Below are 25,735 nucleotides of genomic sequence, written 5' to 3' on the forward strand. Positions count from 1 at the left end.
GGGAGTTCCGGAGAACAAACATTGGTGGAGTTCGGCGGAACTCTGGAAGACTATGTGGGGATGGAGTAAGGCTACCACAGAAGTCCAGAGTAGAAACAGAACAGAGGTTAGACTACCCTAAGGTAGAGCCAGAGGATTAGTCCTAAGGTTTAACCCCTAAGACTCGGAGGTGGACAAGAGATGAGACTCAAGTCTGGAGATTGCAGGAATGAGCAGAACTAAGATGATATTTGAACCAAGGAGTTCCAGAGTATTACAGGGGTTTATATACTGTAGGTATCATGTAAGTAAATCAGTCAGCAAAGGTAAGGGCTATGTACGAAGCATGTGGAAAGTCTATTACTAAGTGTAACAGATCAAAGCAGTGAAGTCGGAAATGAAGTAAGAATGGACGGATCAGTAAGCATAGCGGAATAGGACATAACCGGTAACCAGAGCAATAGCTAATCTAAAAGGAGTTAGGGGTGAGTGCGGAGATGAAGGCGGAGTGCTGGGCAGAATAGCAGGATGGAGGACCGGACTTTAATGAAGTAGATCCGGAATTCCGGATCCAGATGTATGGGATATGACATTGTCCTACCATTGGACAATGTCAGACCCACTCCAAATTCAGGGAACGTACTCGGCTAAGGGCGCAGCACAAGAGCTGAAGCCAAGCCCCAACCCCTCTGCTTCTTGAGCCCGGCACGGTACCTAACATGAGTACCCGTTATTTTACAGATGCGATACAATGAGTTAATGAGTCACTAGTATTGTTCTAACTAGGTACATGACTTGTAATAAAGAGTTCCAACTACAGACTGAGATTATTGTTCTAACTAGCATCCCTCCCATCCACTCATACCTGTAATTCACTACAGCGGTCAAGCAGAAGTGCAGGAGCAGATGTAGGGGCCAACTAGGTCAAGCAGAGGACAGACAGAGCGGAGGTGGTAGGAAAGCAGGGAAAGTATGAGGTCAGGCAGAGCAGATATTAATATCATCAGAGCGGTCAGATCAGGTATATGACACTGACAAGCAGACCGGCTCAACATTCACTTGGCTCAACTCACCCCTTCGCAGTCAGCAGCAGGTGAAAACACTTGTTAGGACAGTCCAAATTTGTAGTTGGTACAAACATGATCCTGATATGAGTGTACATTAAAATTTCCATTTACTACAGTGAATCACAGGTCATTGAAATGCAAAAATGATATTTGATGTGCTACACCGCCACATCACAACTCTGAGGCTCCACTGTATTTTTCCCATATAAACAGACATCTCACAAGTAGACCTATATAATTTTTATGAGTAGATTCCCAGTAGTTTGAGCACCATGGCAAATTTAGTGGAGGGACCTTGTTTTCAGTATTTCTCACTGAATGAAACACCATATTATTTCCTTATCCATCATTATGTAAGCTATCTATTGCACATCATTGATGTGGACCCTGAAAAACCTTCCTTGAACTGTACCATGTGCTATATCATTCAAATTTCAACAAGAGTATGCTCTCCATGTAGCCACCATGCTATTAGACTTGATACATGCAATATTTTGACAAAATATGAGTGTTCTGAGTTGAGACTGGATGGTGAAATTTTGAAACTACCAAATTTGGCGCTGTGTAAGCACCCATTCTTTCTGTCTCCAGCATTTTCTCAAATTAAGTTTGCTTCAAACTTGACAACAGACGAGGTCTACAGGATCTTCATGCATTCCAAATATTTTGAGACATATATTTTGTGTGGTTGTTGAGTAAACAAGGATGTGTTTCAATGACCTGTGGTGTTTCAATGACCTGTGATTGACAGTATCTGTGACTCACAGACATTGATACTAGGCACCACCTCCAAAAAAGAAACCAACTGTCAGATGGCAAGATATGTTATCAACCATTTTTGGTGGCAAGCGCAAGCAAGGGAAGGAAGGTGATGACAACAATGAAACTTCTGACATGGACAATGATTTCACAGATGAGGTTGAAGCACCTGACAAGGATAACAACTCAGACTCGGATGTCACTGACCCTGAGGATATAGCCGAAGATGGTTCAAGTAAAGTGGATTCTTTAAACAGCAAAGGTTTTGATGCTGCCAGTATCATTAATCTCGACTCCGGGAAACTAGCTGATGTGCTTGCTAATAAGGATTTGGTACCTGCAACACCGAGAAACACTGTCATTCTTCCACCAGCACACACCTGTGTGCAAGAGAGGGTCTTGACAGAGGCAGACTGGGCATGGTATAGATGCTACATAATATATCTTCACTTAGTATTGGTGAATGAATGCAAATTTCGCGAAAACGCGCTATGGATTGAAAATTTTTGCAGCGCCCGGATCCGCCGGCCCGGCTTTTGCCGCCGGTGGATAACTGACCCCCAATTTCTCCAGGGATATCCACGGTACACTACGCCGCAAGCCAATCTCATGGACATGTCACGAATGCGTCACTGATTATCACCGCAAGTCACACATTGCCACGCCACATACAGAAACAAACTGAGAAACACACTCAAAATAAACAGCAGCTGTCCAGGCTCTAAGGTGCCAATAAGTTTTAATGTTCGAAACAAGCGAGATTGTCACTTTCCCGTCCTTGTCAATATCTTACTTATGTATAGACATTGGCTCTCTCAAGCAGTGGTTGGGGGTCTGACCAAACGAATGTGCTCAGCCGAAGCTGATCCGATGAAGCTCATCACTCTCGCTTGTCTGCGTTTCTGCCCTTGTGGGAGCTTCTGAATCACGCGCTTACTTGTATAACTTGCGAAAACCAGGGAATTGCCAGGGCACGAGCTGGGACAAGTGAATGAGTGGATTTACATAAGGTGCCAATAAGTTTTAATTTTCAAAACAAGTGAGTACTAATGCCAATAAAAGTATCAAGCACGTCGTCGAATCTGATCAGACCAAGATGATGCAGCCTGGGTTGAATGACGCTCTTAAGATACCCGCCGCGTCCGCCTAAACAGATATCATAATATAGCAAGGAACGCCCCATGCATGCACCCACCTCCGCACTTGTTCGATTATACCGTCGTCTTCGAATCGAACTGAAATTTTAGAGTAATTGTCTTCAAGTTCCGCCACAAATTCTCTAAGCAGTTACAGTACTCTATAGTGGTACGCTCATCATCGCTTATATTATCTGGCATTGGATTTTTTCTGTGGTTTCCTTGGATCTACTGGGGTTCTTTCTGCCTTGGATTGAATTAATGCGGGTCCACCCGAAAGCGGCGAAAACGCCAGCAATACATTTGTGTTCGACTGTCAAGACTGTCCAAAGTCCCTCAAAGCCCCCACTAACATGGGAGTTGGGGAAAAATTGGCTCACTCGAGCTCACTCGCCTATCATGAGGCTGTATGCCGTGCACCGAAGATGGCAACTATATCTTCTGACGAACATCATCTGATTGCTTCGAAGTTCGCTGTTGACCAGGAACAGGAACCCGCTTACATGCAAACGACGTCACGGGTGCTCGGAGCACCGACATTCTCGCCGTTTTCGTCTTTTCTTCAAGAACCGCGTTCGCTCGTTTCTTGCCTCTTGTACAATGACACGCTCGTTTTTGGTAATACTGATAATTCTATCCAGCGCCTTCCTTGACAGACACAGGGATTTAACGCACAAGACGCCCACTCTTCACACGATAGTAGACAGAAGCCACCGATCACAATGATTCATAAAACACACTGGTGGCCCACTCTCAAATGTATTTTGACAGTGACATTCCTACAGACCATCCGGGTGAGACATTTTCAGTCAAGCATATCAAGGAATCGATGTTAATTTCTTCAACGAAAATCATACAGTATCGTGCACTATTGGCCAATAACACTGCATGCGCTTGCATACAGGCTCTCAGCTGGCATGTAAGTGCAATGAGTGGGTTTTATTTTCTCATTCATTCCTTCTGCCTAGGTCTCCTACTACTGGTGCACGCTGTCCAACAAGTAGCTGGAGTCAACTTCACTCAATGTCTGATTGGCATTGTAGCGAATGCGAATGCGAATGCTACCCAGAATTTAACTGGTCTACTCAATGGCGACGGAGGCCCCGTTTCGAATGCTTCTGATGCGACATCGATCAGCTACTCGCTGTGTACCTCTGCCTGTGGGACCGGACAAGAACCTTTTCAGTGGTCTGTATTTTCGCAAGATTTCAGTGCATGGCTACTGCCCAACCTTGCATTGATTTCGCAGCTCCCCTTTGGGGCACAGTACAGGCTTGACAATCTCATGTCTGCTGTGTTAACCGTTGGGTCACCGGCACTTGCTGGGTACTCTTTATTCATCACGCTCCTCAATTCTCGCTGGATTACCCAGCAATTTCGTCAATCGGCGAATTACCCCAATTCCCGTTCCGTGGTCTCTATCTTGAGCAGCCTGCAGCAAGTCCCACTAAGACTCCATCTCGATCGCGTCCCCTCTCTCCTTGTCCTTCCGGAAAACGACTGCTGGTGGAAATATTTCTCTGAATTGGTGGACTACACACACACGTGGTCAATTGCGTCCGCAACCTCCATCGCCTGGGTAGTTGTCGCCTATATCGTGAATGTAGTCAACTCACCAGCGGATATGTATTCTGTAGCCGACGGTGATCCCACTGGCTCACTGTGGCTGTGGTTGATTCCAATAGTCGTCGGATGGCTGCAGCTCTCCCCCAAATGCGATTACGATCGCTTGCAAGCGGCTTATGATCGTGCCGACCGACATGCGCACCCAGGACCAGCAGGTGCTCATATGAGAACGCCACTTGCGTTCACACGAAGACCTTTAACAATCACTGCTAAGGAGAAGGATGTGATGTCTCCAGACGAACTCCTTACCCCTCCAGTGTTTAATTACTCGCGTTCGCTGCCATGGGCATCTACAGCCAACGCGATCTCCCTGATGTTCGAGGTAGCATCAGAAAAGGCTGAATGCCGTATTCCCGTTCGTTCTGGGAGCGAATGGGTCGAGTCCGACACTTCCGAATCCATCCACCCCAGCAATCGATATGGGTCCTCCGAGGAAATCGCCAGGTACTGTGCAGAGCCCTACTGTGCAGAGCCCTGTGGTGCAGAGCCATTGGGTGCAGAGCCCAGCCATTGGGGGCCTGGCGTCTTCACAAGAATGGCCATCGCTTCATGCGCTTCGCTCATATTGCAATGGGGAACGGTCGGATCAGCGTTTATAGCGGCATGGTTCACTCCTACGACAGTGCGTTTACTTGATATACATGATATGTGGTCGGGTTGGCTAACTTCAGGCAGCGCATGGGGTGTCGAGCTTTGAGCTACCTCCTCTATGGAGCCATATCGACCTTAATTTGGATGATGCTCCTGACGTCCAGTATTCTCGCGCACTACGCCGCAGGTTATTCCCATCGACCATCACTGTCTGCACGCATTGCTCTAGCATTGTCGCACGGGCTGCGAAGGATGGGCAAAATATTAGCCATTGCAAACTCCATCTGGGTGGTGGTGTCGTGCATTTTCGTGTATTCCAACTTCTACGATACATGCTACTGCAATTCCAGCGTGGTTAGTAGGGGAACGGGTTCATACGATGCGATCATCGAAACTGCACCCCAAGCTGCAGTTCTTAGGGCTGCTTGGATCGGTGCCGTTGCGATGGCATCTACCTCAGCGTTAGCATTCCTTGGTGTCATGAATCTTTTATTGGACAGACTTCCGTTGTAGGGGCCGATATTTCTTGCAAGGTCATACCCGTTATCCCATTTGTCTTGAACAACATTTCTCATCACTCCTTTTATTCAACTTGAAGTACCCTTGATTCCACCCACCTCGGCGTCACTATATCTAGATTTGATTTATATATCACTTGCTTGTCACGATCTACCTTTTGCCAAGTTGTTCATCGTCTTTGGTGTTGTTTTAAAATTGTTATACGAATTTCCAGCTACCAAGCTTGGGCATGTCCAAAGTCTGAAAGCCTCAAAAGTGTCACGCAGATTCTTGCGATCATGCTCTAAGTCTGTAGCAGCCTCACGTCCTGCCAATTTATGATCAATAGATGAAATCAACAGCATTCCGGAGGAAGTTTAAACGGACGTATAAGTATGTACTTTGTAGATCTAGGTAGATCGAGCAGGTGAATTATGCCAATTAATCCAAACACTTTAAACTCCTGCAACTCCATCCACCTACATTCGCAGTGGCTGAGGGCCAGCATTCGCACTTTTGAATGTTGAATACCGTTCGCTAACCTTATTCCAGTTCAGCACGCTCCAGAGCTCCTTCATATATTTCTCCTTGCCCCACACTCCGTGGTCGAGAAGCCAGCAATGCTCGTGAATGCTGACACAGAATAGGGGATAGATCCTTTCACCCAAGTAACGGAGGCTCCTCGTAGAAGGGCCAGACGCCTGCTCTATGGGCTCGCTATCATAAAAAGAACGCGCGCCATCCTGGCGGCTGCGCAGCGATGAGTGTAGTGTTCGTACAGGGGCAGAGGGGATGCAATGGTGCAGGACCCTGCGACATGCCTGACGTGGGAGATGTCGGTGTGCTACCCAACCCTGTGTTCAAGTGCGTTGGCTGTGGGCCGTCGCGGAACCTGCCCTCATGAAGCACCTCGTACTGACCCGCAGGGTTTTCTGTGCACGCACGCGAGCGAACGAGAAGCGTGCCGGCTGCAAATGTGGGCTGAATGGCAAGGTTGCCCTACGGTATCCGTGATAAGCCAGATGTAGCCCGACCCCGACATCCCCCTGGCGGCGGAAGAGAAGTTATTGATGAAATGCGAGAAGCTGCCGAATTGGGAGCGGATGACTGGGGCTATGGAAGTATTGTGAATGAAATCTTCGTAGTGCTTTTCTGTTGGAGTTTGCTGTCAAGGTAAATTAGCAATGCAAGAAGTAGATGGACGAATTAGACATACGAGGCAGTTGAGGAAAAAGGAGTTGTTGAGGGCGTGACTCGCGTAGGAGAAGCCCAGGGCATCTTTCCCAGAGCTTGCAGTATCGATCACGAGCTGTGTGACGCTCTTTCGCTGGTCAGCAGCATCTGTATGTGCATAAGTCATAGGCCAGCTACTCGCAAAACATCACTTACCAGGGAACATCTCGTTCAGCCGGTCGAGCAGGCCTTGCTGGTACTCTTCGGAAACCATTTTGAGCGTCCTTGGAGACATGAAGTTTCCAAGGCCCTCATCGACCTTGTAGGGAAGTTCTATTCGCGAGTGCAGGTGCCTGCGTGCACCCCAGAGTTGCCTTGGACATTTCGTGCTCTTCCACGCAGACAATGCGCTTGATGACGCTAGACGCAGACCGACACTGCTCATGATACGTCCACGCGAAGAATAATGACTACAAGTGGAGGTAGGTCTTAGACGCGACGTGCAAGTTGTAAAAGACTAATATTTTTTGAACGTGACGGGTCGGGGTCTTTTCAAGTCACCGATTGACTTTGTTTGGACGAAACTGTTCCTCCACGTCGTCCGTCAGCAGCGTATTTGCCGTCCCTCGTTCAACATGGCTGGCCCAAAGTCATCCTCCAAAACGTCACCCACGTCCTCCGTCGCAGTTTTGACGTTGTGGAAATCGTATCTTGATCAGACCCCCGACCGCCTCAAGTTCATCGACGCATTCTTGGCGTTCATTGTGCTTAGCGGGGTGCTGCAATTCGCATATTGTGTACTCGTTACGAACTATCCTTTCAATGCATTCCTTGCTGGGTGAGTAGTAGTGATGAGCGTGTCAGACATGCGCTGAGTCTTGTCACAGATTTGCAAGTTCAGTGGGCCAGTTTGTTCTGACTGCATCCCTCCGCGCACAAGTCAACCCCGAAAACAGATCCGAGTTCAAGGATGTCTCGCCTGAGAGGTATGTCCGTCCTTTCATACGTTTTGTATTGACCCTCATTTTCTCCCAGAGCATTCGCAGACTTTGCCCTTGGCTCCATTGTGCTGCACTTCTTCGTGTTTAACTTCCTAGGATGAACATGCATGATATTAGGTGGAACTGGTCACGCAAGAAAACAATGTCTTGATTTGCTGCAAGCCATTCGTGAAGCCTTAAGGCTGTAAGCAAATTCTGTGTTCGTTGGAATAAAATATTACAGAGTAGTGAGTGCGGTCCGCTATCGACAATGCGTAATTGGCAGGAGACATGCATAATTGGGAACATATTGGGAATCGAGAAGTTGCAAAAGCCAGTGACTCAAGTTCAATGCCTCCTCTCGAAAGAACTAGAGCGCTGTTGTACTTGTCAGCGGCATGCACTCGGAGATACGACAATATAATGCCAGTTACATACCCCGAATATAACGACTGCAAAGTCGAATGCGTATTCACCTAGGATACATGAGCAAATGAAGAGCTAATCCGGAGACAGTCTACACACCAACTTCAAGATACGATCGCAGCAGCTCTAGTCGAGAACAATCATGTGAACAAGTGTTCTTAGGTCAAGTAGTGCAGCCGGGACTCACGACGAATGTCCTTGTTAGGAACCTGAGACAGTGCAGGTCTGCAGTAGTATAGAGGGTCAACGTTTCGCACTAAGTATGACATGGATAATAGACGTACGTGAGGCCCGTCGAGCGTCTTATGCCAGCGAGGAATGCGCTGATAATGAGGGCATCCAGACCGAGGTGAAATAGCCACCCAAACATCTTGTGGGTTTACAAATGAAGCGAAGCAAGACGCTGGCGGTTTCCTTCTGGAGTCGTGGATGAGAACGAGTACGTACTTATATGCGACAACGACACACACAGTACATATTCCCACGGTGCTGGTGATAAGATACGTCCAGTTTGGTCTCACTTCAGGCCCAAGACTGCCCAAGAGCGCCGACTACAACGAGAGGGACAATTTCTTCATGTCACATTTCATGCCTAGCCTCAGCGATTAATGTAATATCGAAAAACTTTCAAGTTTCGTTCTAAGGTAAGTATGTGGAATGAATTCCAGAAGGATCTGATAAGGTGAGGTATGTTAGTGCGGGTATGTGAAAGAGTACAAATACTATCCAGCGTCCAGCGTCGTACTATGTACTGTAGTAAGGAAAATGTCCAATGCGAGGATGCGTAGGCAAACGGGAAATTGTGTCGCTACATTAACTGTGCATCTGTCCATTGTCTGTCCGATATGCTTGTAGGATTTTCGCTTGCGATATCCGAGCATAATTTTGTATCGTTCGATTGCATTGACTATTCACACCGATAAGCTTGCTGGCATTAATTCAGCTCCTCTAATGACAAAGAATGACTTAATAAACACCTTTTACAAAAGCAAGGACGTCTCGCGACATGGACGGGACCTGACGCTGGGGCCAGCAGTAAACGCAGTCCATCTTCACATCCGGCAGGGGGTGATCGCTCGTCCCTGTGTAAGAAAAACGCGTCAATACTGTATCCTCGCGATATTACAAGCACCCTACCAGCATGACAATACGGGATTCCGTCTTCCTTGTGACCCCACCACATCACAGGCGACCACTCGTCCACGAGGTTGGCAAGCGTTTGGAGGTGACCGTATGTGGTCGGCTGGGGGCCGCGGGGTCGGCGCAATGCGACGAGAGTGACGAAACAGATAAATATAAAGAGCGCTATACACAGGTTCCAGAACTGCACGAGTGGGTGAGGACGTTGTAGCAGCAGTACTTGCACAGTAATACGAACCTGAGCTGGAAACATGAATATCTTGATCCCTGAATTCGAGCCGATCACAGTAAAGGAAAGACCAAACATCCAGTCTAAGTACATCATTAATAATTTTCAAGACAACTGGTCAAAGGATGCACATGAATGACTCACGTAGTGCAGACTTGAGGACCAGAAGTACAAGACTGAACGCATCAGTGAAAGCCAACTTGAACGAGTTCGTCGCCGTGTTGAGTCCTTTCCTTCCGGTAGCCCGTCTCCACTGTCTTTCATCTCGAATGACATTAGCGATAAGCTCCGCGAAATGCAGCCCGAGTGTCATCCATCCCTGGAGACTCGCCAGGCTGGCAAAAGCCAGCACCCACCCCAGACCACCCGAAACCCGAATGGTATACGAGAGGTAGTCGGACCCCGCGCTGGGGAGGAACGTCCAGGTGAAAGATGATCGGTAAGTCGCGAGCGCGACCGATCCCACGTATATAACGACGATCACCCAAAGCGAAATGATGACTTTCCGGACGCTAGGGTGAGCATGCCACGCAGAGGGCTGTGTTTGTGACGGCTTCGTTGGACCTTCACCTACGTCCAGGTCAGACGCGCCACGCATGCACTGGAGAGGAACCGGGGTCAATTGCGTGTGGTGAACCAGGGCGGCAGTCAAGTTGAAAGGTGAGGAGCTCCACGTCAATATTTTGGCAGCCCGCATCCCTGCCAATGCAATCACGATCTGCAGAAGAAGTGTGATTCCCAACACGAGGAGGGGGAGCCCTGCTGTCCCTATCGTGATTGATGTGGAATCGAAAACAAGGGGCGAAGAAGAAGTAGTGGTGCCTGCTTGGTCGGCGTAAAATACGTATTGTAATACAACAAGCGAGGATGAGCTATAGGATAGAATGAGGAGGACGGCCATGATGCAATTAAGGAGGACGCTATTGGGGTTGTTCCATCCGCGAGCTGCGGTCATAAGACGCAGATTGGTGTTGAAACGAAGCCGAGATTCTGAGGCTAGCGCAGAGCGTAAAGAGATGCCGTGTACGAAGCCTATGGATTCGGTGCATAATGTGACGATTAAGTTCAGTACTAGGGCCAGTATCTCTCTCTGCTTATCGGTGCTGACTGGCGTGTAGGCTAATCCTGAGGCTCCGACCTTGGCTACGATGATAGCCCCGATAGCGATGGAAGTGCAGCTGACGATAGTCGAGCATCCCACTCCAACAAGAGCATATCTGCGACTTGTCAGACTGCTGTCGTAGAAATTGGTTCCAGTCTCAGCAGTGGACTTCGAATCGAATATTATTGATTCAGAGTCATCCTGGCGATTCGGGAGTGCGTCGTGTGCAAGAACATTGGATAGATGCCAATTTTCTTCTATCGATTTGGAAGAAGTTGCCATGAGAGAGGTGACAATGGAGGGCCAGCACGTCAGATTATGTAGAGACTTTGCCCACGATACGCACAGCCTTTGAATTCGATCATCGGGCTTATTTGGACGTTACCTTGACGAAAAATTTAGACATATTGATTGATGCTGCGTTGTGGTAAAGGATGGTCAAGAATTGGCGTTTATGGGCAGTTATGAGCATGGTGCGCCTGTCACCTCGAGCTTCCAAGGTTACTGACGAGCTGCAGACTGCAGTACTAGAGGGAGGTGGTTTGAGACCTCACCACACACAAGTCGAGTGGCAAAGCCCAAATTCTCCTCTCTCAAGAGTCGAGGGACGTAGTCAGAGTGGCCACGAATCTCAGTTACCTGTTTGTACACCAATCTATGACATGTGTGATGTATCGAAGAGATTTGTTACCGAAGATGCGTAGCATCATCCAGTGTGCACGTCGCCAGAGTAAATTAATAGTAGGATCCAGAAGACAGTAAGAAGCGCCTATAAAATCGTCACGAACATTAATGTTTGTCTGTACACACACACATTTATGACGATTTTAGAGTGTAGCTTCGTCTGGCGCAGGTGTTGGGCTGGACCGAGCGTTACTTAATAGGGGCCCTCAAAGTTGGACGCCCAACGCCCAAACGCCCAACCACGTGACGAAAATGAGTATACCTAGAATAAAAAGAAGTAAATACAAAGTAGCACAATCACTTACCTAAACCTTATGGCGCGAAGCGCCGAAACCTTCGTGAATTGTTGAGCGCGCGCTAAACCTCGATACTTATTCCTAACCCTCAGCATTGCTAAACCTGCTAACCCCTAAACCTTGTCATAATTTTTTATCATAGAAGTATGTATGTACTCAGTATGTTAGGAATAGTTTTTTAAAATCCACTAAATACCAAACAGAAAAATCATGCCTAAGCCTTGAAAAATATATCTTGACAATGTTTAGTTCTGGCGAGGTTTAGGGGTTAGCAGGTTTAGCAATGCTGAGGGTTAGGAATAAGTATCGAGGTTTAGCGCGCGCTCAACAATTCACGAAGGTTTCGGCGCTTCGCGCCATAAGGTTTAGGTAAGTGACTGTGCTACTTTGTATTTACTTCTATTTATTCTAGGTATACTCATTTTCGTCACGTGGTTGGGCGTTGGGCGTTGGCCCAGCGCCTGGGCGTCCAACTTTGAGGGCCCCTATTGTCACGCTGCACAGCCACGACTTAAGATTCGGGTGGTACGTCGATCACCGGAACGACTACTAGTCACTCGAAAATGCGAATTAAGAGAATCCGTCCCAGTGGATTAGCCTGAAAGGATCTCAGCAAGAAGGCTTAGCCGTTGCAACGCAAATGTTACGAAAAGGTGATCTACATATGAGGTCTATCTTACTAGAAGGGGGTTGACTGGAGATAAGTCGAGTGGCAAAGCCAAAATGCTCTCTCAAAGATGTAGTCATTCAGTGTGTACATCGCCAGTGTTGAGGAGCCAAAAGGATCCAGAAGTTATTATGTGGAAGCGCTAATCGTCACGATGCATATCTTGATAGGTCCTATCGAGTCTCGACAGCTTGACACAGACGGGCTGGTCACCAGTCTAGGTCATAATGCCCATTGGTCGTTCCTATTTGAAAGGACTGGGCAATAATTTAACTGGGTCATGATCATCCGATCGACTGGGAATGACCTTGCTTCCTACTGTCCCCTTCAGGTCTAATTGATCCCATATCACATCCTAAAAAAATGCTGCGCCTGTTACTTAATAGTGGCACTCAGCTGGTTCGCAAGCCGGTGGATGTGCATACCTTACTATACGCGAATGTATGTTAGTCATGCTGGGCTCGGACGCGCTACCGTTTGTGTAGTCACCGTCACCGTGGGTCTTGTCACGGTAGCGTCAGATTTTATCGTTTTCCTGGTGGGAAAGCGCTCCTTCACAAGCGCTAGAGAAGGGCGAGTGCGGTGAAGGATGTAGGTGATGAAGTGGGGCACTGAGCGGTGAGAAGTCACTCCATCCAGCACTGGAGGACGAGAAGCCTAGGCTACAAATTGTTCGGGTTACAAAATCAGTTACTTATTCGGGCAAGGAATCATGCATCACTGCGAGCGAGGAGGCATGACCAAATAACGCCACTTTGCACCGTGTCGTTCTTCTTAAGTTTAGGAACCGAAGTATTTCGGAACGGTAACAGGTCGAGCGGTCGACTACGTAAGTACTAATACGTATACTGTCCCTTTGTGTATGGAGGCAACCAAGAGTTGGGTGTGACATGCAGAGTTAGCATCACCTGATTGGAGCGTGACATGTGAACAAGTCAGCAATCAGTGGCGTTGGGTGCTCGTCAAGGCTGTCATACTAAGTATGTCTGAGTGTGGCCTAGTTGCTCGGACTCTGTTGCGGAGGCGCAGATTGACGATTTAGTACTGGTAAGTACTTAGACTACCAGTGAAAACTGTATGTTGCCAGCCTGAACCAACCTGAAATGACAAAATCTGTGCCCTCTAAGGCTCAACAGGGCCTATCTTCAGAACCCATCTCTGCTTGTGCTGTCATCCAGGATACTCTTGGTGTTGAAGGGGCTGGTGTCGTGGCTGCTGATACTGCACTCATGATGTACAGCGAGGTGACGGACATGGACTGGTTGCTGCGGGAGACAATGTGAACATATGGGCACTCGTAAACGAGCAGGATGGTGGCCCAGGAGCGAAAAAGCAGTTATAGTATACAATTTCTCAGCTTTTGTCACATACTCTTCACTAGCAACCGACCCTGTGATGCGTTACAGGGGTAAATACACAAAGGTGCAGTGCGCTCCAACTTCAAGTCTTCGACTCACCGAAGATTTTTCAATCACACAGAGTTTTTTTCACGACACCGCGTTCTTGCATACACCGAATTCTTACATCATATCGAGTTACACTAAATACACCGAGATTACACTATCTCTACTTCGATTCATCAGAAATTGTTGTGCGTACGGCGGATTTTGAATTTATCTCGGTGTGAGTAGCAGCCCCCGACACCGGCAATAAATACAGATGCAGAAATGAAAAATGAAAACATTTGAACACGGGAGCATCAGCATCCCTTAAAATCATTAATGAGTAGGTCTCCCCATAATTTTGAATTAAAAGCGCACATTGCAATGTAATTTTCTTTCCTTTTACAAAAGCAAAGCCATCTCACGGGATGGATGGACGGGAGCGGCATTGAAACCAGCATAAACGCAGTCCATCTTCACCTTCGGCAGCGGTTGATCGCTCGTCCCTGTGTAAACGCGTCAATGCAGCATCCTCGTGATCATCCGAGTACCCTACCAGCATGGCAATAGGGGTTTCCATCCGCCTTGTGGCCCCACCACATCACAGACGACCACTCGTCCACGAGGTTGGCGAGCGTCTGGAGGTGCCCGTATGTGGCCGGCTGGGGGCCACGCGGTCGGTGCCGTGCGACGAGAGTGCAGCCACAGGCAAATATAAAGAGCGCCATACACATGTTCCAGATCTGCACGAGTGTGTGAGGACGTTGTAGCGGCAGTACTCGGAGAATAATACAAACATGAGAGGAAAACATTATCAACATGGTCCCTCCCTCCGTCCATTCAAATATGAATGTCACCATGTACTGGTATGAATACTGAGTGAATGAAAGCCCAAACATCCAGTCTAAGTATATCGTTAATATTGTCGATCGAAAGAAAGACATGAAAGGCTCACGTAACGCAGGCTTCACGATGAAAAGTATCAAACCGAGCGGATTAGTGAAAAATGTCTTGAGCGGGTTTGTCGTCGTATCAAGTCCTTTCTCTCCTGTAGCGTATCTCCATTGCCTTTCGTTTTGCACAACACTCGCGATGAGTTCCGAACAGTGCAGCCCAAGTGTCAATGGTCCCTGGATAGCCGCCAGGATGACAAAGGTCAGAATCCACCCCCCTGGCATCGCCGACCGGAAGGTTCAATGTCACGTAACCGGAATTCTCGTTGAAGAGGAATGACCAGGTGTATATGCCACCATAATGCGTGACGAGCGCGGCCAATTGTGACGTATGTAACGACGACGACCCAAAGATAAATGATGACTCTCCGGATGCTAGGGTGAGCTTGCCATGCCGAGAGCTGTATCTCTGACGGCTTCGCTGGACTTCCGTCCACGTCCAGGTCAGACACGCCACTGCACAGACACGCCACGCATGCATCGCGAACGAACTGCGGTCAATTGGGTGCTGTGGACCATCGCGGCAGGTGAAGTCGAAAGGCGAGGAACTCCATGTCAATATTTCGACAGCCCACATTCCTGACAATGCGATCACCACCTGGAGAAGAAGCGTGATACCCTAAGAAGAGCAGGGGATATCCTGTAAAGCCGACAAGTTTTATCATGGGTGTCTGATTACGGTCGGGATCGACGGGAGTGTATATGACAAGTGAGGATGAGCTGTAGGACATTATGAGGAGGACAGTCATGACGCCATTAAAGAAGACGCCATTGGGACTGCACCATCCATGAGCTGCGGTCAGGAGGCGCAGGTTGGTGTTGAAATGGAGCCGATTCTCTGAGGCTAGTGCAGAGCGTAAAGAGACGCTGTGTACGAGGCCAATGGACTCGGTGCACAATGTGACGAGTAAGTTTAGTGTCAGGCCGAGTGCTTCTTTGTTGACACTCAATGGCGCGCCCGTGTAACCAGAGGTTCCATCACTGACGCAGATGGCACCGCCTACAATGATGCAACTGCAGCTGATGATAGTCGAGCACACCACTCCAACAAGAGCATATTTGCGACTTGTCGGAGCGCGGTCGAAGGACTCAATGCCAGTCTCAGGGGAGAAACTGGATGGATCCCCATCTTCTTTCGTCTGTTTGGAAGAGGCTGACATGGGAGCGCTGACAATGGAGAGCCAGCAGGTTATGGGCACGCAGGTTATGTATAGGATTTGCGCAACGTAACCACAGCCTTTGATAGGCTTATCTGTATGTGTACTTAAAGCTTAAAGGGCGGCAGCTTGTCCATCAGCTGGCGTTTATTAGTATGCTGAACGCCGTAAGAGCCTGGTGCCTCACCTTCCAAGGTTCTATCAGCATCATGCATGTATAACTCATGTCCGAGTATGTCGAAGAGACCTGTCAAGTACCGAAGATGCTTAGCATGGGCGTCAACGAACCGGAAAGATCCAGAAGAGTGGAAGCGCTTATTCAATCGACAAGAATGTAATGCCTTGATAGAGGTTTTATCACCATCATGCATGCATACCTCGTCCCAACGGACAATAAACTAGGATTCAAAACAAAGTATATCTCATGTCCGAGTATGTCGAAGAGGTCTGTCAAGTACCGAAGATACTTAGCGTCGTTCAGCATGGGCGTCAACGAACCAGAAAGATCCAGAAGAGTGGAAGCGCTTGTTCAAATAATGCCTTGATAGTTCCTGCTATCGCCTCATGGGCGGGCTAGTCTAGGTCTTATAAGTTGATATTATCGTTCTGATTTGGAATGACTCTTGGCCGGGTCGTCGCATCCATTGGGAAAGGGTCTTGCTCTTTCGATTACGATACGTAAACAACTGCAGGAATTTCTACAAGACAGCGCGGTATTGCAACAGCTTCTGTGAGGTCCTTACCGTGTTATCTTTTTCTTCCTTTATGATATTCGAGAACAATTTAAACCCAGAAACACCAGCATCCCCTGGAACCGATGAGTCAGAGCAGGCCTCCCCATAATTTGCAATAAAAAGCGCACGTTGCAATTGAAAGGCCGCACTCTCACTGGTAGTGATGTATCCACCACTCTGGCGAATCCGTGCCAGGGCGAAGGGGACTTCTTCTTTGTTGCAGCTAGAGACACCATCTGCTATGACGTGGACATTGTATCCTGCCTCGATGAGATCCAGCGCAGATTGCAACACGCAGACATGGGACTGAATGGAGTGATGTTAGTGATGAAGGAGTCGCTGTAGGGTGAAACTGACCTCAATGCCAAAAAGCACCACAGATTTTATCTGGGGGCGTTCGTGGAGTAGGGCCTTCACTTCCGGTGTCATCATGGAGAAGAGCCCTTTCTCGATGTTAGCAATGAGAAGTGGCCCTAAGGAGGGCAAATCGATGTTGGGGGTGGTGTTTCCGAGGCCTGTACGTTTTGGTGAGTTCATTTCGGATAGGAAGCACGAGGATGAGCCTACCTTTGGGGTTCTGTTCCGTGACAACGACGGGGATCTCCAATACCTTATGTATTGTTACAACACAATAGGGAGTTGATGCGTATTTTATACCTTTGCGATCTTGAGCATCTTATTGATGGTCAATACAAGCTCATCAAAGCCGAATATGGCATTTTCTGATTGGTGATAGGACAGTAAATTTCCGCGATTTACAGTGGATCGAGAATCAAGCTTACTGAAACGTGTTTGGACGTCACAGAGGAAGAATACAGTCTCCTGTGGTGCAAGCTTCGCAACGGCGGGCATAGCTAGAGATACTATGATATGTAACCATCAGGGTAACGCAGGGGAAACCAAAAGAAGGCTCACAGACGATGTGATTTAGTCAGACCTTTGAATTCGTTCTTCTTTTAAATGGTGTTGGCACGGAGCTCGCTGTCAGTCTGAGAATATGAAGTCCAGACCTTGGGAAGCGCACGCAGTTCCGGTTTCCCCATCGGGAGAGACGCTTTGCCTTTCAGTACTTTGTAGCTGCGATGGACCAAGGAATTTTTGCCACCTCATGGTCACCTGCACTTTGTTCAAGTACACGTTTCATGGTTTTCGGGTAACCCGATAGTATAATTAATTCATAGACGGTACATGCAGGGTTGCACTTGCGGTGGGGAAGCGGAGTTTAAAGTGTTATGTACATACTGGATTGAAGTTTGGTTCAAGTTCAGTTTGCTGCTCGCCATCATCAACCTCGACGTTTGCCAATATTCCGACGTCTTAAGTCGTACGGTCATTCCTTTCATTATAAGCTCACAGTCCACCCGACAAATTACGCTCTTTCATCGAAACCACCAGTTTTCAGCGTCATTATGGACCCAAATTTCGACGTCTCTGCTAAAGTTCAAGAATCCAATTTGGCAGCTAAACAGAGGGTTAGTTAGTATGCTCTACCTCTAGTTTTAACTAATATGCGTCTAGTTCGAATCATTCAAGATGGGCGGCGGTGCTCCAGCCAATAGTTTAAACAATTACCTCCCAAAGCATTCACACGGACGATCTCGCTCTCGCAACAGTTCAATTACTTCTCTTTCAGCTCTATCTATTTCTGCCTCGGCACCTTCATTTCCCTCTTCAATTGAATTCAATAGCAATGCACCTTCAAACGCACCCCCTTCAAAGCGTCCACATTCACATCACAGTCGTCGTTCTTCTGTTTCCACCCGCCGCGAGTCGGCGGAACTTATGGGCGCATCCCTTCCTGACCTTCCCGCAGCTCACCCAGATGACAATATAAATCTTGGCGACAGGGACTCTATTCGTCGCAGGGCCCTCTGGGCTCTTGAGGGAAAGCCTGACCTCGCTTTCGCAAAGGTCGAAATTCCTGATATCACGTCCCCTGATATGACAAAGTCTTTTGAGTTCCGTGAGTTATGCCACATTTGATCCGACAGCTGATACTTAAGTTTCTGTAGCAACAAAGCCGTCTTTCCCTCCTGGTACTGGTATCAGTGGGCATGGCATTAGTAACCTCCTGAGCAAGCGTGATTCATTCGGAAAAATGTTCCCTTCCACTTCTACCTCCAAAGATCAACTTCAGACTTTAGTTGAGGAGGAGGAAGAGGAAGATGATGAATCCCAACAAAGTCCTGCTCAAGTTACCGAAATTGCCGAGGAACTCACAGAAGCTCCCACTATTGCACTCGCTAATCCAGTCTCCACAGCAGTGACAAAGTCTGCTTCACGACACCGTCCTGCCAGCCTCAATCTTAGGCCTCTTTCTCTTGTTTCTGGATCTGTTGTCACTTGCACTCCCGGAAATCTCCCCACGCCCACTCTTACGCCCAATCCTCGGCCCAACGGTCTGAGATCTCTCGCCTTGACGTCCGCCTCCGACACATTCTCGGCTACGAACGCCAATGTCACGAAAAACAGCCATCCCGTCACTGTCATGCCTTCTTCCAACGGTTCCTTCAGTCTCGCTTCACGAAGCTCTTCATCTATTTCATCCGAAAGCTCCGACTTCAGTAGAAAACGCAGCAGCATTTCCTACAAGCGCTCTGTTGACTCCATCCCTCGCGGCATGGGCTTTTTGCCCTCACCTGATGCGACTCCTACCGACCGTCGTTTTTCGGAATTTAACGATGTCGAAAGCGTCCCAGAACAGCCCCTAACCGCAGCCGAGCAACATTTTTTATTTAGATCGCACAACGTGCTCTTGGCTCGCATCATGGATCTCGAGCGTACGCTACGGTCCCGATCAATGTCCCGATCGCGTCCCCTTTCCATGGCTTCGGACGTTTCTGCGGCGTCTTCCGAGCCAAGCGACGAGATGCTGCAGCTAATTTCGGATTTGAAGGCTGAGCGTGACGAACTGAAGAGAGATGTGGATGGGTGGCGCATGCGTATTGCTGACGCAGACAAACAAGCCACCGTCCTGACAAGGCGGGTTGAGGCTGAGAGAAGAGAAGCCTGGGTTGCTCGCTCGCGACTTGGCCTGTTGGAAGTCGAGAAGTGTGGCTTGGAAAAGGCCCTTGGTAGCAAGAGCGCTGAGCTTGAGCAATCAGTAAGCCAGAGCAAGCAGTTGACGAAGGAACGCGATAGCATGAGGGAGGAGTTGCACAGGTTGCGTGCTCGTCTTCGAGATGCTGACAGTGCAGTTGATGAGTGCATCCGTCTCCGTGCCGCACTCGAACAAGAGCGTACCAGACGCGCGGACCTGGAGAAACTTCTCGACGATGCTGGACTACTTAATACGCCCACCATTCCGCTTTCCGTTGACGGCCAGGTAAAGAATTCATTGCCTAGTCGGTCTTATGGCACCCGTCCTCGTGGATTTGGCTTTCAGTCCATCGACTCTGACGCCTCTTCAACCGATGTAGAGTCTGTCGACAACAGCTTTACCAAGGCTGAACTGACTCTTGATGCTGTCACAGAGGAGGACGAGGACACCTGTGACTTTTCTGATGAGGACGAGCTTGCTAGTTATGAAGACGCAGAAGACTCCGATATCAGCTTCCAGAGCCCAGACGGTTCATCCATCGGTTCCGAGGACGACCTCGACATCAACCCAGTCACAGTCCTGAACGAAGCTACAAACCGACTCAACTCGTTGTCCAAACCTGTTGCGCCGACGTCTTCGCATGCTCCACGCGCTTCACTTTCCAAGACGTGGACATTCCCTAGGGGTCAGCCTGTCACTATAGTCAAGCATGATGTTGACGAGATTGACCGGTTCTTCGGATGCCTCGATGACATTGAAAACTCTCCCCCGCTTGATTCTGAGGAGATGGGCAAAGCAATGTTCACGTCGACGTTTGGTCCTGCGTACGATGACGAGGACGAGCTGCCACCTTTTGTTATCCCTTCAGACGTTGGCACTGTCGTCTTCGAACTTCCGACATCGAGGAGCCTTGACGTTGTGCCGGAAGAAGACGAAGAAGATGAAGGCGAAGCTGATGACGAGAATGAGAATGAACTCCTTGGTGAGGAAGTCGAGGGCGGGATCCGGTTTACATTCAATGCTCCGCCTACTATCTGCATCAGCCCTCCGCCAACCATCTGCCTCAGCCCTCCACCTATCATCTGCATCACACCTCCGACTGAATCTGAGCCGGCACCTGCTCGCGTTGTCGCGAGAGAACGTGTTGCTGTCCTTGAGCCTTTTGACGACGAGGAAGATGATTGTATTTCTCTCTTCACTTTCCCCCAGTCCAAAGTCCAGGAGCCGATCACTCCGCCGTCCTCTTCACCGCTGACTTCGGAAAGTAGCAGCCGTCCATCGAGCAGAACAACTAACTCGCCATCGGCAATTCCTCGTGCAACTTCCCTGCGGTCGTTTGCACCGCTCACACCACCCTCTTTAGCCACGCCGCCAAGAGTTGCGTCTGGTCGCTTCATTGCGCCAGAAAACTATCCAGCAACATCATTTATTACCCCTCCCTCACGGCGCGGTGGGACTACCCCGTCCTTTATTCCCCAACCTTTCTCGCCGTCGCCATCCAAGACTTCCAACCCTACGAAATCACGCGTTCCTGTTCCGGTGTTGCGTTCCAAGGGTGCCACAAATGGTTCGGCATTTAAGCCTCACCTCAGATTATCTATGAGTGGGTTCTGACTTTTCTCTTTGGTTTTCGCAGCCAACGATGCGACTCCCAGATTCTACGGTACCTCTGAGAAGATAACGGATCCCTCCGACACCTGTGAATACTATGAACAAGAACAAGCCCCAACTTCATCTTTATCGTCAATTATGTCTTCACCGCTTGCGGTACGATTTTCATTCCAAGCATTATCAAACTTTGTTCCCCTCTCGTGGACGCCGGGTGCGGCTGCAGTTGCGTCGCGCAGTACTCCCAGCACCCCAGTTAGCTCGAGTGATGATGCTGCAGAGGCAGCATCGTTATTCACTGGTGCTTGTCCTGGTGTACGACGCTCGGCTGAAAGGAGATTTGTTTCGAGGGAGCAGCAGTTGGAGAAGTTGAGGAATCGACTAGGCAATAACCATAATGGCATTGGCATAGGACGCTGTCTTGCGGTTGATCCCTGCGGTGCTTGCAAGGGTGCCGATATTTTCTTGTGAAGAATCCTGCCAGTACGTTCCTGACTCACATATGATAGCTGAGTCTGTAAGCCCATTGCCTGTCCTAGTCGTATGCCCTTTCCTTTTCTATGTTCCCCCTCTATCTCCAAATGACGTGTCACATACTCTCACCTCACCTCCCCTCACCTTTCTTTGTCGTGTTGTGACTGCCTGTGAGGGGAAAGTCATGTTATCATGTTTCAATACTGTTGTTTTTGTATTATATTATTAAGTGCCCTCTAAGAACACTCTGAGGACACTCTTTCGTTCATGCTCATAATTTTATTGTCATGTCTATGCATTTCTTGGGTCCCTTCGAGTGCTGGAATACCTGAACACATGATTTGTGAGACTTGTGCGAGACTGGAGTCGGTAGGTCCCGGCTGCTGCATAGGCGTGGGAACAACACGAGTCGGTCGATCCAGAATTCAGCTTCAAGCTTCGACAACAACTTCAACGTCAACCATCATGGTAGCACCCCGGGGAGCACGCACTTTCATGCGCAATTGGTATGCCATCGAGGTACATTTTCCATAATTTGTGCTCGCTTGAGCTGACCGGTTTACTTCCCTTAGGCAATTCCTATGTGAGCTCGTATCTCCGCGTTGCTGAAGTTGAGTTTTATTGACGACTGGATAGCTACGCCGTTATTGGTATAGCCGTCGGGGGTGCGGGCTGGTATCTGACCCGCCTCGCGCGTGGTCCTACAGGTATAGTGTACCTTCATTCCGACCTTACTCGCATCTGCTAACGACCGAATGGAATGAACAGTCGTTTGGACAAAGAACAACCCTACTCCCTGGAACGAGGTCAAACAAGATGAAAACACTAAAATGTTGGATGTTAACTCGAGGTTCTCAAAGAGGTGCGTTTGTTTACCCGGTATGTCGGGTTATAGGGCCGGGCTAACCCATTGGTATTGCCAGCTGGTCGAGGGACAAGTTATAGCTTAAGCTCGCACTGAAAGGGTGCTATACCATTTTTTCGGTCGTGCTCGTTGTCATAATACAGTCCAATTACATTCTGTTTTCCTGCGCTGATGATTGTTCCATGTGACTATGTTATTGATGTCGGGCCGGATAGTTGCTTTTAGTTCCCTGGTCTTGATGTTAAAAGACAACCTGTAATCTGTTGCACTACTTATTCTCTCATCGACTGTTCGACTGTGGTGTCCATGATGGGCAAATTCGACGCTCCTGACGCTTATTATCCTCTCCCTCCTCTTGATGAGGTACCGGATGACGATAGTGACAAGCCGAAGGAGGCGGACAAGCTTGTAATTTACCTACAGAATGTTTCGAGTCCGTGCTAACTCTAGATCATCGAAAGCCTACAACACCCAGTGGCTTCCCTTCAATCATCTTTGGCGCCGCCTCGTTTTCTCACTTCTATAACGAACGCGACCATATTTCCGGAGTAACACCCCTGCGCGCTACCAGACTGGCTCTGCGGTGTGTGGCGTGCCAGAATATGGACGTTGTTTCTGAGCAGTTGACAGCTATGGCATCAATGCATTCGATACTTCGCCATACTATGGGGATTCCGAGATTATTCTTGGGAACGCTCTTAAAGCTCTCGAGCAGGAATTTCCTCGCGATTCGTATACGTTGGTGTGTTCACCCGTGTATGCATGACGCTTAGCGTTAACGTTACGCTGCTTTTGGATGCAGATAACAAAGGTCGGCCGCTATGCTACCGAATTCGACTATACCCCTGAGGGCATCGAGAGTAGTATTGCACGCAGTCTTCGGCGTATGCATACGGACTACCTCGACGTCGTATACCTGCATGATGTCGAATTTGTTGCAGACGAGAAGCTCTCTAAAAGAGAGGGAGACCACGTTACTGCCCTGGGCAGTGAGAGGGAACTATATGGGTTGAATGAGGGTCAGGAGGGCGAAACATATACGGAGAAGGATCACAAGATTTTGTCTGCTGTCGAGAAGCTTTTCGAGCTGCGAGATGGTAGAGGCGTCATCAGGCGCGTCGGGATTAGCGGTAAGTGCACTTGTAAATCTGGTAAGCTCAACCTAATAGAAGTACGTCAGGCTTCCCGCTCCCAACCCTCCTGCGGCTCGCTATCCTCATCCAGAAACGCCTCGGGAAGCCATTGGACCTCGTGATGTCCTACTGCCACTTGACCCTGCAGAACAGCACCATCGAGCAGTTCAAGCCCGCATTCGAATCACGCGCGAGAGTGAAGCAAGTCATCAGCGCCTCACCGTTGAGCATGGGTCTCCTGCGACCTGACTCCCCAAAGTGGCACCCTGCGTCGCCCGCGGTCAAGGATGCGGCGAAGAGCGCTGTGCAACTCTGCGAGGAGTGGGACGCGTCTGGGGCTGGTCTTCCCAACCTGGCGCTGCAGTATGCATTTGCGCGTACGAGAGAGGTAGGGATGCCTATTGTGGTGGGGCTCAGCACTCTTGAAGATGTCCATGCGAGTGCGAAGGTTTGGCGTGAGGTAGATGTTGAGGGGTTGGCGACGAAAGAGGAGTGGGTTGCTCGGGTTAAGCGCGTGCAGGACTTGTTCAGGGATGCGCAGGTTATGGACTACTCCTGGGCGACGCCTGCTCTTTGACCATCATAAGTCGGGCAGATACAGTTAAAGTTGCAGATACAGTAGTTAACGCCGCGAGAAGCTACATATGCATTTGGAACACAACCTCTTACACATCGAATCTAACATGCACAACGCCAACTCCTACCGTCCTCCTTGCTCTTCGCAAGTAGAACATTAACAGTTTCCGGTGTCACAAATGCCCACAGCTCTGGGGTCTCAAGAATCTGCGCCACCAGCTCCTCGAATATCTCGCGTACCCCGACGGCTGTCCTTGCAGAGGCCTCAACAAAGAGGGCATTCTGACGAGAGGCAAAAGTGGAACCCTCGGTGGTGGAGACTTGACGAGAGTCTTCCTGGAATAGGGTTGGTGGTTAGTAGAATGACAGGAAACAAGTAGCGGGGTGCAAGTGTAGTGTGAATAGGATAATGAAAAGGGTCCAGATCATAACAAGATCACGAAAAGAGAAATTAGCAAGTACCTGATCGACCTTATTTCCAACAATAATCTTCGGCACTGCGATTGAGACGTGGGGGTCGACTTCAGAAAACCATTTCGGAAGTGCTTCGAATGACCCGCGGTCTGATACGTCATACACTGTACATACCAACATCATCAGGCCTCTGAACCTTTGTCTCGTATAAGCAAGCGAGCACGCACCAAGTATGATCCCTTGAGCACCACGGTAGAACGGGCGTCTGATTGAGTTGAAGCGTTCTTGGCCGACTGTATCCTACAGAGCACATCACACGCACCGATATAGGGAAAGAATGAATCAACGCACCCATATATTGAGCCTCACTTTCTGCCCGTTGACTACCATCTTATGCACCTATGCCCCGGACATCAAGGTTGGCACATGACATGTGTAGAAGAAAGGAAGGATCGATGAACGCACGTGGAGATCAAGAACAGTTACGATGTTCTTCTCGGGAAACTGTTGATCATCCAACAAGCGGAGGAGTAAGCTACTCTTCCCAACTGAAGCGTTTCCGATCAGCACAAGTTTTAAATTCACATATGAGTTGGTAGAGGGGTATTTTTTCATGAGGTCTGTTGGAGGCATGGTATGTGATTTAAGGAGTAGGTTGTTGAAGGTGAGAAGGAGTAAGCAGGCGGTTGGTAGAACAATACAAGTGTCTCGAGCAGCGACGGATGATGCTGGTAGTAGACAGCACCGGTCCTGGGCAGCAACCCTCGTGTGCGGCACGCGGATTGCGCGTGTTCACGGGGCCTCGAGTTAATTAATGAAAGCAAAGCCATAAGAACTTTGTACACAGCCAGAAGGCTAAGTTCACCAGCGGTTGGCCCAGAGATCTCGACGATGATACCAGACTTGGTTGAGAACCACTGACTTCCGTATAAAGTTTGAATGTGAAGTCATCGCTGAAACCGAACGAGCGTAATATGACAATATTAATATTTACCTTTATAAGTTGCGCGAAATCTGTTATGTACACGCCATAAGTAAAGGTGTTG

The 25,735-nt window shown here is 48.8% G+C and overlaps 12 protein-coding genes across 12 annotated transcripts; 6 read left to right on the forward strand and 6 right to left on the reverse strand.

The window, feature by feature from the left end:
• Positions 1–3,679: 3,679 nt before the first annotated feature.
• EDB91DRAFT_368426 (uncharacterized protein) lies at positions 3,680–5,934 on the forward strand. Its single transcript, XM_041327021.1, has 4 exons — positions 3,680–3,735; positions 3,801–3,860; positions 3,910–5,189; positions 5,243–5,934. Exons 2-4 carry the CDS (start codon positions 3,830–3,832, stop codon positions 5,669–5,671), a joined length of 1,740 nt encoding a protein of 579 aa, XP_041176921.1. The 5' UTR covers positions 3,680–3,735; positions 3,801–3,829; the 3' UTR covers positions 5,672–5,934.
• Positions 5,935–5,982: 48 nt separating this feature from the next.
• On the reverse strand, positions 5,983–7,340 carry EDB91DRAFT_1133891 (Manganese/iron superoxide dismutase). Its single transcript, XM_041318748.1, has 5 exons — positions 7,046–7,340; positions 6,873–6,997; positions 6,611–6,821; positions 6,510–6,588; positions 5,983–6,466 (listed from the first exon to the last, which is right to left on the reverse strand). The coding sequence occupies exons 1-5, from the start codon at positions 7,272–7,274 to the stop codon at positions 6,136–6,138; spliced, it is 975 nt and encodes a 324-aa protein (XP_041176922.1). The 5' UTR covers positions 7,275–7,340; the 3' UTR covers positions 5,983–6,135.
• Positions 7,341–7,464: 124 nt separating this feature from the next.
• EDB91DRAFT_1248576 (DAD/Ost2) lies at positions 7,465–7,931 on the forward strand (the record flags this gene model as incomplete). The annotated part of the gene is made up of 3 exons (XM_041322955.1): positions 7,465–7,667; positions 7,717–7,815; positions 7,865–7,931. The coding sequence occupies 3 exons, from the start codon at positions 7,465–7,467 to the stop codon at positions 7,929–7,931; spliced, it is 369 nt and encodes a 122-aa protein (XP_041176923.1).
• Positions 7,932–8,157: 226 nt separating this feature from the next.
• On the reverse strand, positions 8,158–8,605 carry EDB91DRAFT_1053745 (DUF1748-domain-containing protein; the record flags this gene model as incomplete). Its single annotated transcript, XM_041313772.1, has 5 exons — positions 8,158–8,187; positions 8,248–8,285; positions 8,335–8,361; positions 8,423–8,460; positions 8,520–8,605. The coding sequence occupies 5 exons, from the start codon at positions 8,603–8,605 to the stop codon at positions 8,158–8,160; spliced, it is 219 nt and encodes a 72-aa protein (XP_041176924.1).
• Positions 8,606–8,807: 202 nt separating this feature from the next.
• Positions 8,808–11,368, reverse strand: EDB91DRAFT_368473 (uncharacterized protein). Its single transcript, XM_041327022.1, has 4 exons — positions 9,749–11,368; positions 9,614–9,687; positions 9,373–9,559; positions 8,808–9,317 (listed from the first exon to the last, which is right to left on the reverse strand). Exons 1-4 carry the CDS (start codon positions 10,986–10,988, stop codon positions 9,202–9,204), a joined length of 1,617 nt encoding a protein of 538 aa, XP_041176925.1. The 5' UTR covers positions 10,989–11,368; the 3' UTR covers positions 8,808–9,201.
• Positions 11,369–11,832: 464 nt separating this feature from the next.
• On the forward strand, positions 11,833–13,636 carry EDB91DRAFT_1082207 (uncharacterized protein; the record flags this gene model as incomplete). Its single annotated transcript, XM_041315469.1, has 10 exons — positions 11,833–11,845; positions 12,099–12,211; positions 12,276–12,339; positions 12,524–12,574; positions 12,685–12,798; positions 12,839–12,930; positions 13,138–13,182; positions 13,293–13,333; positions 13,355–13,400; positions 13,481–13,636. 10 exons carry the CDS (start codon positions 11,833–11,835, stop codon positions 13,634–13,636), a joined length of 735 nt encoding a protein of 244 aa, XP_041176926.1.
• Positions 13,637–14,137: 501 nt separating this feature from the next.
• EDB91DRAFT_1248578 (uncharacterized protein) lies at positions 14,138–15,848 on the reverse strand (the record flags this gene model as incomplete). Its single annotated transcript, XM_041322956.1, has 6 exons — positions 14,138–14,241; positions 14,292–14,478; positions 14,533–14,639; positions 14,691–14,865; positions 14,921–15,286; positions 15,342–15,848. 6 exons carry the CDS (start codon positions 15,846–15,848, stop codon positions 14,138–14,140), a joined length of 1,446 nt encoding a protein of 481 aa, XP_041176927.1.
• Positions 15,849–16,543: 695 nt separating this feature from the next.
• EDB91DRAFT_1053501 (Isochorismatase-like protein) lies at positions 16,544–17,431 on the reverse strand (the record flags this gene model as incomplete). Its single annotated transcript, XM_041313757.1, has 5 exons — positions 16,544–16,885; positions 16,937–17,094; positions 17,147–17,189; positions 17,237–17,301; positions 17,362–17,431. The coding sequence occupies 5 exons, from the start codon at positions 17,429–17,431 to the stop codon at positions 16,544–16,546; spliced, it is 678 nt and encodes a 225-aa protein (XP_041176928.1).
• Positions 17,432–17,842: 411 nt separating this feature from the next.
• On the forward strand, positions 17,843–22,081 carry EDB91DRAFT_1133922 (uncharacterized protein). Its single transcript, XM_041318749.1, has 4 exons — positions 17,843–18,051; positions 18,098–18,542; positions 18,592–21,186; positions 21,256–22,081. The coding sequence occupies exons 1-4, from the start codon at positions 17,989–17,991 to the stop codon at positions 21,696–21,698; spliced, it is 3,546 nt and encodes a 1,181-aa protein (XP_041176929.1). The 5' UTR covers positions 17,843–17,988; the 3' UTR covers positions 21,699–22,081.
• EDB91DRAFT_1133924 (uncharacterized protein) lies at positions 22,082–22,824 on the forward strand. The gene is made up of 5 exons (XM_041318750.1): positions 22,082–22,220; positions 22,274–22,284; positions 22,338–22,408; positions 22,470–22,563; positions 22,625–22,824. The coding sequence occupies exons 1-5, from the start codon at positions 22,167–22,169 to the stop codon at positions 22,644–22,646; spliced, it is 252 nt and encodes an 83-aa protein (XP_041176930.1). The 5' UTR covers positions 22,082–22,166; the 3' UTR covers positions 22,647–22,824.
• A 48-nt stretch (positions 22,825–22,872) lies between these two features.
• On the forward strand, positions 22,873–24,276 carry EDB91DRAFT_1053640 (Aldo/keto reductase family-domain-containing protein; the record flags this gene model as incomplete). Its single annotated transcript, XM_041313764.1, has 5 exons — positions 22,873–22,974; positions 23,028–23,149; positions 23,197–23,308; positions 23,369–23,696; positions 23,747–24,276. The coding sequence occupies 5 exons, from the start codon at positions 22,873–22,875 to the stop codon at positions 24,274–24,276; spliced, it is 1,194 nt and encodes a 397-aa protein (XP_041176931.1).
• On the reverse strand, positions 24,257–25,569 carry EDB91DRAFT_368825 (ras-domain-containing protein). The gene is made up of 5 exons (XM_041327023.1): positions 25,155–25,569; positions 25,041–25,088; positions 24,917–24,989; positions 24,738–24,853; positions 24,257–24,611 (listed from the first exon to the last, which is right to left on the reverse strand). Exons 1-5 carry the CDS (start codon positions 25,320–25,322, stop codon positions 24,378–24,380), a joined length of 639 nt encoding a protein of 212 aa, XP_041176932.1. The 5' UTR covers positions 25,323–25,569; the 3' UTR covers positions 24,257–24,377.
• Between the last annotated feature and the right edge of the window lie 166 nt (positions 25,570–25,735).

The sequence above is a fragment of the Suillus paluster genome (genome assembly GCF_016628075.1).
Source record: "Suillus paluster strain FC165 chromosome Unknown EDB91scaffold_27, whole genome shotgun sequence".
Classification (NCBI taxonomy): Eukaryota; Fungi; Basidiomycota; class Agaricomycetes; order Boletales; family Suillaceae; genus Suillus; species Suillus paluster.